This window comes from Orycteropus afer, unplaced genomic scaffold (genome assembly GCF_000298275.1).
Source record: "Orycteropus afer afer isolate SDZICR_OR568_19922 unplaced genomic scaffold, OryAfe1.0 scaffold00098, whole genome shotgun sequence".
NCBI classification, from domain to species: domain Eukaryota; kingdom Metazoa; phylum Chordata; class Mammalia; order Tubulidentata; family Orycteropodidae; genus Orycteropus; species Orycteropus afer.
Window position 1 is genome coordinate 7,248,026 of NW_006921685.1, and position 10,357 is coordinate 7,258,382.

At 37.0% G+C, this 10,357-nt stretch overlaps 1 protein-coding gene across 1 annotated transcript in view; it reads left to right on the forward strand.

Annotated features, from left to right (window-relative positions):
* The window catches only part of SLC4A4 (solute carrier family 4 member 4), a 508,661-nt gene that overhangs the window by 363,887 nt on the left and 134,417 nt on the right, over window positions 1-10,357 (forward strand). Inside the window, exon 12 of the mRNA XM_007942789.2 lies at window positions 6,133-6,266. Coding sequence (XP_007940980.1) covers window positions 6,133-6,266 — 134 coding nt within the window. The remainder of the gene's footprint in view (window positions 1-6,132; window positions 6,267-10,357) is intronic.

A 10,357-nucleotide genomic window follows, 5' to 3' on the forward strand; every position in this document is an offset into this window, starting at 1 on the left:
ACAGGAACAGTAACCAAAAAAAGAAAAAAGGGAAAAAGAAGAAGAAAAAACAAGAAAACCTGCAATATCTGGGGATAGGGCACTAAGAGAAAAAACATACAGAAAGAGACTAATGAAGAAAAAAAATGGGAAAGATGCAAAAAGTAAAACAAGGAACAGGGTTAAACTATGAGTAAAAAGGGGGAAAAATTAAATTAAATTTTTTTTTTTTTTTTTTTTTTTTACAGCCAGGAACAGGGAAAAGAAAAAAAAAACCCTGATACCTAGGATCTGGGAGGGGAAGACTAAAGAATAATAGTAAAAAGGACTAAAGTATTATTAATAATAGTAGTTTTAAAACAGACAAATATAAGCAAACTAAATGAAAAAAGAAAGCGAAAAACAAAAATAGTGAAAAAAAAAAAAAAAGATCGGTGGAGGACAGGGCAGGGCACCCACCCTCCCTCTGAATACACAGACTGGGATGGAGTTCCTGTCGGCCCAAAAGGTGGATGGGAATGGGGGATAGCCACACTTCTGTTCACCAAGCAGGTGTGAGGTATAAAAGTAACAAGAGGAATGCCGCACCTTTTCAGTCCTGCAGGTCTGGAGTGTCCTTGTGGTTGCTGGCAAGCAGAACCTGTTCTTAAGCTCTTGGAATCTGGGAGAGTGTTGTCTCTTTAAATATCCAAAATGGTCAAGCCACTTGTGAACATTCAAAATGGCGGCACCCTCCGGACAGGCAAATGTCCACAGCTCAGCCTGCCTTTGTCTTTGCCTTCTCTGTTTATTCCCCAGCCACCAGAGCAGTCCTCGGTGCAGTCCCTGGCTAGCAGGGCTGATTTTTAGGTGAATTCTTAGGTCCTACCAGCACTCAGGATCTCCACGCTGTCTGTGCTGTGCTGTCAGGAGCGCTCAGGATCGCTGCCAGACCGCAGCCCCAAGTATCTCCTTTTTTGGTATTTTCATACAAATTCTTCTGCTAGTTAGGGTTTAGTCCACTTCTATATCCTTCCCTTCAAGGCTCAGGAGTCCAGGTTTATCTTCTGTGTCTGTGTTAATTGGTTTCACTTTTCTTTGTTGAAGAGGGTCTGCGCAGTGTTTCTGCCTAGTCCGCCATCTTACTATTATGCTTGATTTTACTGTTCTGAGACTTGTGCTCATTTTCTAGTTTATTTTGAAGAACTAGGACTATCTTTTGTTTAACTTCATACCCTCATGTAAGCAGAAGGATATTCATAAATTGTTTTGGACTTTGACCTCCTTGCTATAAAGTAAAACAAACTATTTTTGTTGTTTTAATTGATTCTCTGTTTTTAATAACACAAGAAATGAAAAGAAGCAACTTTAAGGCTTCTGTTGATTTAGAATTTTCCATGGGAAATGCTAAGAATCTTAAAAGGCTTTTTTGTTTTTCCCTTTTCCCTTAAGGATTAATTTCCATCTTTTCATGTTATTCCTTTTGAGTTTCTCCTTCCATTTCCTTTCTCTCTTGAAGGAAAAAAGTAATAACCAAGGCTGAAAAGAAGGGCTTGAGAGGCAGTGAAGGAAGGGGAACTGGCATTTTACTGTCTCTCTGTGGTTATGCTGGAGTTCACTTGACTGCTAACCAGAAGGCTGGTGGTTCAAACCCACCAGCCACTCCTCAGAAAGAAGGTAGGACAATCTACTTCTGTAATGATGACTGCCTGGGAAACCCTAGGAGGGGTGGCTATGAGTCAGGTCCAGCTCGATGGCACATAACAACAACAACAACAAGGTTATGCTAGGCTTTGTTTTTGGCTCTTTTTATATATTATTGTCTTATTTAATCCAAATAATTATCCTGTGAAGTAGATATTGACCTTATAAAAGAGAGAATTAAGATTTAGAGAAGTTTCCCAAGTGGTAACTGGTCAAGCTGAGATTTTAAACTCCAGTATTCCTGACTCCAAGGAGCTATGGTGGCATAGTGGTTAAAGCTTGTGGCTGCCCAGTAAAATATCTGTGATTCAAACCCACCAGTTGCTCTGCAGGAGAAAGATGAGGCAGTCTGCTTACTTATAGATTTACAGCCTTGGAAACCCATTGAGGCAGTTCTACCCTGTCCTAAAGGGTCACTCTGAATCAGAATCAACTGGGTTGGTTTTGTTTCGTTTTTTTCCCTGACTCCAAGACAGTGTTGTTTGTGCTGAGCCACCTGGGAGAAAACATGGAGATATCTAGTCCAAGCTCTCCTCATTTTATATAGATAAAAATACAATGTGTATATGGTTACTGTTTATTGAAAACTATGTGTCAGACACTATGGTATGTGCTTTGCGCACATGTTCTAATCTAATAATACTAACCAAATGAAGTATCATCTGGAGAAACTAAGGCATGACAAGATTAGGTAACTTGCTTTAAGTCATAGATCAAGTAAATGGCAGTCTAGATTGCCAACTCTGGACTGTGACTTAAGAATTCATTGCTGCACTGTAAGGTGTCATTTTTTTTCTACCTAAAATGAACAGAGGTTAAGTGACATTCCAAAGATCATCAACTCTCTGGTGGCAGAATGGAGTCTAGACTCTGGATTTCCTTACTCCAGTTCTTTGTTCTTTCTGTTATTCCCCAGTGAGTCTCACCTGATCAGAAGTGGGATAAAATGAGAGCCTAACCACAGTTGAGCTGGAGCACTTGGTTGCACCTGATTCTGCCACATCTCAGAGCTTAGCTGTCCACATCCTCAAGTATTGCTTGAGAATTTGGACTTCTAAGAATGAGATGTAGAAGTGTCTTTATGAATTATGGTTACTGAAAATAACACACCTCCATGCACTGCTTTCCTTTTCTTTATTGAACTACCCTGAATATCATAAATCAGAATAAGGAGTTTCTGATAGCTCACCTTATAAATTGCTTTAAGCTCTTGTTACAGTTAAATTAAAATTATTCATTGCATGAGAATATTTTAAAATTTCTGTGTTGGGACTTAAAGAGTAACATGTCAAAATGTGGTGACAAGAGATCTTTTCTCAGAAATGCTGGAAGCATCTCTAAACAAGTTTCCAATGCAGTGTGTATAATAAATCACCTGTCTCTGTTTCAAAATTGTCAGCAACAGAATGGAAACTGTTGCACTTACCAAAGGATCAAGTAATGAAATAAACATAATCTCCCTTTTAACAGTCACATGGCTTCCATAAATCAAGATGTTTTCTGTAAGAAATTAGTTAGCTTTACTGAATGAGTGAACACCTGTTGATTCTGATAGAACCTAGTATGTGATTTGGGTATTTCTTCAGTTCCTTGAGCATTTACTTAGTGCTTGCAGGGAGGGATAGTGAATAGCCTGATGGGGAGACAGAGAAACAAGGACACCACCAAAAAGAAGCCCCCCTTTTTTTAATCTCATAGAGATTAATTAAAAAAACAAAAACAAAACACTGCCATCAAGTCGATTCCCACTCATAGCGACCCCCATCGGGTTCCAAGGTGGCAGATATTTATGGGCGTAGATTGCCTCATCTTCCTTCTGCAGAGTGGCTGGTGGGTTTGAATCACCAACCTTCTGGTTAGCAGTCAAATAAATGCCTTAGGCACTGCACCACTCCTTATGGAGGTGAATATCTCTGTCAAATGAAGTAGAGAATTCTTAATCTTACCATTTTTCCTTTCTTCTTTCATGTTCTTCCTTATACCTGGCTTATGCTCTATTTTGATTTTATAGAAGTGATGAGAAATAGCGTCTTTTCTGTTTGGTAGACAATATGCATTGCAGCTTTGCCTAGCATATGTACCCAGAATGTGGCTTTTCCTTTCACTTGGAGCACTGAAGTCCTTACCCTTTCATGTTACATATACACTAAATTCAATCATAAAACAGAAAGATAAATTACTTTTTGAAAAATCACCATCAGTGCACAAGGGGTGAAAAACTGTCCAAGAAAATTCCACCCTGAGGCACACCTTTTATCCTTGCTTGAGAGTAGGTACATGCTCCGATGAATCTCAGTATCATCACATGTAAAAGAGACAAGTAAAATTTACTGGACACAAGGAAATCTCTCTCTCTCTTGTGCATTAAATGCATCTCGTTTCTGCCAACCTTGCTTGTTACTCTGATTGAGTTTCTGTGAGGAAAAATGACTAGACCATTCTGATTATAGAGTGGCGATAAAGAAATGAAGGAGCTCCGGTGGCACGGTGGTTAAAGCATGTGGCTGGTAATCAAAAGGTTAGCAGTTAAAACCTAGCAGCCACTCCATGGGAGAATGTTGAGTCAGTCTGCTTCTATAAAGATTTACAATCTTGGAAACCCTGAGGCAGTTCTATTCTGTCCTGTGGGTTGATTGTGAGTTGATTCAATGGCAGTGGATTTGATTTTGGTTTATAAAGTAAAGAGGTGGCACTATTTAGCCACAGATTGGAACTCACATCCATGTAAATGATACAACTTTGCAAGACCCTCCTGCCAGACCTCAAACCTAGATTTGGGTAGTTTTAGAGTGAGGATAGAACTCAGTGTGTTTAAGTTCTCTGAATTGGTTTAAAAATAAATTGCTTCATTATGATTTTGTGTATATTATATTTTCTCTACAAATATCAAGTGGGTGATTAGCTTCTGGAGAACTTTTGGGGCAGTAGATAGGTAATTGAGGTTGACATGATAGTAAGTTAACTGGGGGGGGGGGGCAGAAAATGACTGAGGAGCACCTGAGATTCCCCAGAAATCCACTGTGCTCCCGTTGGGGTGGTTTAGATTAAGAGGTGGCTTGTTTTATGTGAAAATAAATGATACTAACCTGAAAATGTAATTTATAGTTTAATTGAAAAGGTAAATCTTCATAGTACCATTTTGTTTTAGTACATATATAAAGTTACAGAGAAGACATAATTTCTCTCTAATGAGTAAATTAACATAGTGCTAAATAGACTCTTATGTCTTTTAAAGCCATAGAGTATCTTTATTTATTCATTTGAAACTTTCATTTCACAAGTTTTATTGTTCAGCTTAATAGTCTTATACATGAATAAAGAGTGTATTATCTTTTTGTATCTATAAATCATTCATTTATAAAATAGTATGTCAATTTACAAATATGCCTTCCTACAAATAAATCTATGACTTTTCAACTGAGGTCTGAAATAATGAAAAACATAGGAAACAGGCTAGTTTGCCATCATGTGAGGCATTGGCCTCAAACAAGGTGATTGAGAGCAGAACATTAGGATAATTCTGTAAGTTAGGATTGCTTGGTGACCTGTGTTTCTTTGTTCTTGTTATTAAAGGAAAATCATGGGCTGATTTCCTGATATATAACTACAAGGATTAGCTATATCTGTGCACATTTATTTATTCTAGAAATTAATAGAAGCTCTTGCATAAGTTTTTATTAGACAATATATTATGAGAGTGCTTTTTTGAAATTGGTATCTTAGAAATTACAGAATGGAGGGCAAATGATTCTTTTGTCCTCTGTTTTCTCTTTTCTACTTGACATATTTTCTCTAGAAAAAATTTCCTTTGTACATAAAAATACAGATAGTTATCAGTGCATTCTATGAGCAATAGGAGCCCTGGTCGCAAAGTAGTTAAACACTTGGCTGTTAACCTAAAGATTGGTGGTTCAATCCCACCAGTGGCTCTGTGGGAGAAAGATGGGTCAGTCTGCTTCTGTAAAGATTACAGCCTTGGAAACCCTCTAGGGTAGTTCTACTCTGTCTTATAGGTTGGCTATGAGTCAGAATCAACTCAGTAGCAACAGTTTACAGTGAGCAAGGTGAAATAAGGCTAAACAAAACTGAAATTAACCGCAATGAGAATAACATCACCAAAGTTACTAAATCACTTCTATCCAGTTGGTAGGATTGTAGAATATGATGGTATATATAGAAGCCTCAATTAATATTTTTAATATGGGTCCGGGCCACCTTTTGTCTCTAATAGTCAGCCACCAGTCATTATAATTCTTTGGAACAATTCAATCATTGGAGTTCTAGGGAGGAATGACCCAAGGTGAAATAAAGGGTGGTGACGTTCATATTGGCAAGAATCTTTGTTCCTTGTATTTGTTTGATATATTTGCTGCAGCCCTCCTAATAGCACATTCATGTGGCTCATTCCCTCGTGACAAATGGGAATAAAAAAGATATGTTTCATTTAACACTTATATTTTCTTTCTGTAGGGCGTGTTGGAGAGTTTCCTGGGCACAGCTGTCTCTGGAGCCATCTTTTGCCTTTTTGCTGGTCAGCCACTCACTATTTTGAGCAGCACAGGACCTGTTCTAGTTTTCGAGAGGCTTCTATTTAATTTTAGCAAGTATGTATATATACTAATTATAATTTAAGATTGTTTAATTGTAAAACATTCATAGTTGAGGTAGCATACAGAATCATAATTAGGTAGATTTACAACTACTAGAATTTCAAGATTTAGAAATTGAAAGAACCTTAGAGTTTAGATCACCCAACCCTCATTTTACATTTGACTCAACTGAGGCTGAATATTGTAGTAGTATTCCATTCCCTCCCCTTCTTGTCACAGTCCATGTCCCAGGGAGCAATCCCTAAGGATTGTAACACCCAGGTCCTCTTGCCTGCTAGCTTCCTGTTGGGTTGGGCTGATAGAAAGCATACACAGAGGATCAGAGGATAAGAAAAGAGAAAGAGATCCAAGGGTGTTCTCCTCTATCCCACCCCTTTTCTTCCCTCACTGTTTCTGCTTTAGTGTTGCAGTCTGGCAATGGATTATGCCCTAGGATAATAGCCCCTGCCAAGTGACCCCTCTACTACTGCTATAGCCCTCACCAGGCTCTGATAACATTATCTCTTCCATGAATCCTTCAAGCCTGGAGGCAGGTATTATTTCTTATTGAGCTAGTCCTGGTGACACAGTGCCTAAAGCATTTGACTGCTAACCAGGAGGTTGGTGGTTCAAACCCACCAGCTGCTCTGTGGCAGGAAGACAGGGCAATCTACTTCCATAAAGATTTACTACCTCAGAAACCCAATGGGGGTCACCATGAGTTGAAATCGATTCAATGGCATTGGGTTTGGTTTCTGGGTTTGGGTGTTAATCCTGAGTGGCTAGCCATTCTTTGCTTCTCACATTTCTGCAAATAGCTCACTCATTAAGTTTCACTCAGAATATCTTTGAGTGTAGCTTCTCTTTCCTGCCATGATGCTGACTGATATGCTGAAAAAAAAAATGGACTTCTTCAAGGTCACACAGTTCTTTACTGAAAGAGACTGGATACTCCCTACTGGCCCATTGCTCCATTGTTCTTAAATAAAGATACCTTTTGGAATTCAGCTGAATGATAACTAATATTTATTGTATTTGTCCATGGGCCAAATGCAAACCTAAGTGTGCTACATGTATTAACTTGTTTAATTCTTGTAGCCATCCTATTAGGTGGAGACCGTATTTGTTTTATAGATGAGAAAATAGACACAGAGGGGGAAAGTAAATAGCTAAAGGGTCTGCTGGGATTTGAATCCTTGCTTTTCATTGCTAGACTCCACAGTTCTTATGGAATCACTGGAGACTACTAATGGTTATGACAGTTGTGACATCAATATCTTCTTTTAAAAATTGATGGATTGTTTTAGGAAGGAGAAAATTGAGTTAAGTGAATCATCCAAGTGGCCACATCAGCACACAAATAGATTCAAAATCAAATTGGGTATTCTGGCCTCTTTCTAACATATTTGATATCTTTAAGAGTACATTGCCTTTACAGAAAGATTTTATTTCTTGGACAGATTGCAGAATTTTATTTGGCTTGCTAACACTCCTTGTTGGAATTTCCATATTCTTATATTGTTACACATGTTTAGGATTTTAATTTTACTAATGATATTAAGTTATTATGCAAAGTTCCTCATAAGACTTAAGGACTTATATATAGCCTTTGAAAATGTGTATGTCATCAAAAATGATCAAAAAATACAGAAGGAAAAAGGATTTATAAATGAGCTTTTTGAAAACTGAGTTAAGAACATTAGTGAAAGTCTCCTGAGAAATTAAAGTTCCAAATTTTAAATAATAATGTGAGTTTTTAGTAGATCATTACTACAACCCCCTCCTCCATCAAAATTCTCAGAAAAACATTGGAAAGAATTCTATTCATGTCAGTTTACAGAAAGAGTCAAACAGTTTTTATATGTTTAAGAAAACACTGTGTGAGAGAAGAAAGTCTTCTTGGAAAGATTAAACAAGCATGTAATATAAACAGGAAGAAACATGCACCACCTTTGCAGAAAGATTTATTGGATGCAATATGATCAGAGCCTTAATCTACAGAAAAAGTTTACCCACCAGCTTGCTTTATATAATTGTGGGATAGAGATAATTTCCTTCCACTAAGCAAATTTCCTTCTCACTTTTCCTTCTGTTTCATCATAATTGTTTAGTAAATATAGTTCCAAATGATTTATTTGTAAATAGCTTTAAAGCAACAAGAAATGTTTGAGAAACTGTGCTTTAAATCCATCACTGACTTATACATGGCTTTGCTGTGGCAAGCATTGTTTTATTTACAGTGTGGAATAGTTTGCTGATATAATAGCAGTGCTACTGTTTTGTCTAGGTACAGAACATTTGTGTTATTTCACAGTGTTTCATCAATTACTGGTCCCATTAGATGCTTCATGGAAAAAAGATTTGTGATCTCAATAAATTTGGAAAGAACTGTATATTATATCCCATTCTGACTAATCCACTTTGTACTTTAGTATATTAAGGGACCTGAAAAGTAAGAAAATGTTTTACTTTATCTTGTCCAGATTTTCCCAAATATATTTCACCAGTTTTGAGAAATAGGTAAACCATTGTTTTATAGCTTGGGTGCACTCTAATAGTAAATCCATAATTCACAGATTTTTCTCTGACACAGGATATAGATTTTAGTTTTTATACTGCAAGCTGGAGAATTATAAGGGAATATGAATGGTTTGCTGTCACCTCCTAAATTTAGGAATAGAATGATAGAAATAACTTACCAATTTCTGAGGCACACTTGTAATTTCATTTCTCAAATGCTGCAGTCTTGTTGCATTATTTTGACACATTATGTACTAATAATAAAGAATTAAGTTCTATTTTCGTTTTATAAGTGAGGAATTTGAAAAGTGTTTTAACAATGAGTTTTAAAACTTTACAACTAAAGTAGGATTTTAACTTGTATTATTATCATTTGTTCATTCAATAATTTCTATATTCCTTGAACAATTTGCTTTTGGACTTAAAATTATTTATATACATAGTATGTTGTTGTTGTTAAGTGCCATCGAGTCAGACCTGACTCATAGCGACCCCTCCTTGGGTTTCTGAGGTGGTATCACTACAGAAGTAGATTTCCCAACCTTCCTTCAGAGAAGTGACTGGTGGGTTTGAACCACCAGCCTTCTGGTTAGCAGTCAAGTGCCTTAGGCATATATTGCTATCATATTATCTGATTTATTCCTTTAGTTCAGGAGTTTATATGTATATGTCCCTAGCTGAACATTACTTTCTGTAAGATGTTTCAGATGTGAATAATTCAGTTTGTTTGTATGTCTCATGTTATCCTACTCAGACATAACCCAACATACCTAGGAATACTGAGTGGTATCATTGGGATATATATCCATTTTTTCCTTCTAATTCACTGTAGTTTCTTTGGTCTCTGTTATCCTTTTTTGTTACTTTTTATAACTAAATTTCTATTTAAAGTTGATATGAAGGAGACTAATAATCTTCTTGGATATAATAATGCCATTTTACTTTAATTTATTGATGTTCAACTTATTTTAAAAGAGTTTTTTTTGTATTTTATTCGTCTTTCTTCTTGCTGCTTTAAATATATCATTTTCACAATGGAGTGCTATTGATTTTTGTGACTTTGAGTCATTCTTTTGAGCTACTCTGGGAGTATGAAAGTTTATCAGAGCAGCGACTTTGGGTGTATTTTTTGTCCTAAGTTTATGTTTACACATCTGTTTTCTTTTCTTTTTTTTTTCCTTTGTAATGCAAACTGATGGGCTTCTAACCACTGCCATTGAGTTGATTCCGACTCATAGCGACCCCTTTTGGGTTTCTGAGACAGTAAGTCTTTATGGAAATAGATTGCTTAATCTTCCTTCCATGGAGGGCCTGGTGGGTTTGAACCGCCAACCATTTTGGTGCCTTAGGCACTACACCACTAGAGCTCTTTAACCACTAACTAGGTAACAGATTAATTTCTCATTCAGTCCAGTAAATAATTCTGGAAAAATCACTAGCATTCTTGTTGTTGTTGTTGTTGTTGTTGTTAAGTGCCGTCGAGTCATTTCCGACCCATAGCGACCCCATGCACAGCAGAACGAAACACTGCCCGATCCCGCGCCAGCCCCACAATCCCTGCTATACTTGAACCCATCATCGCAGCC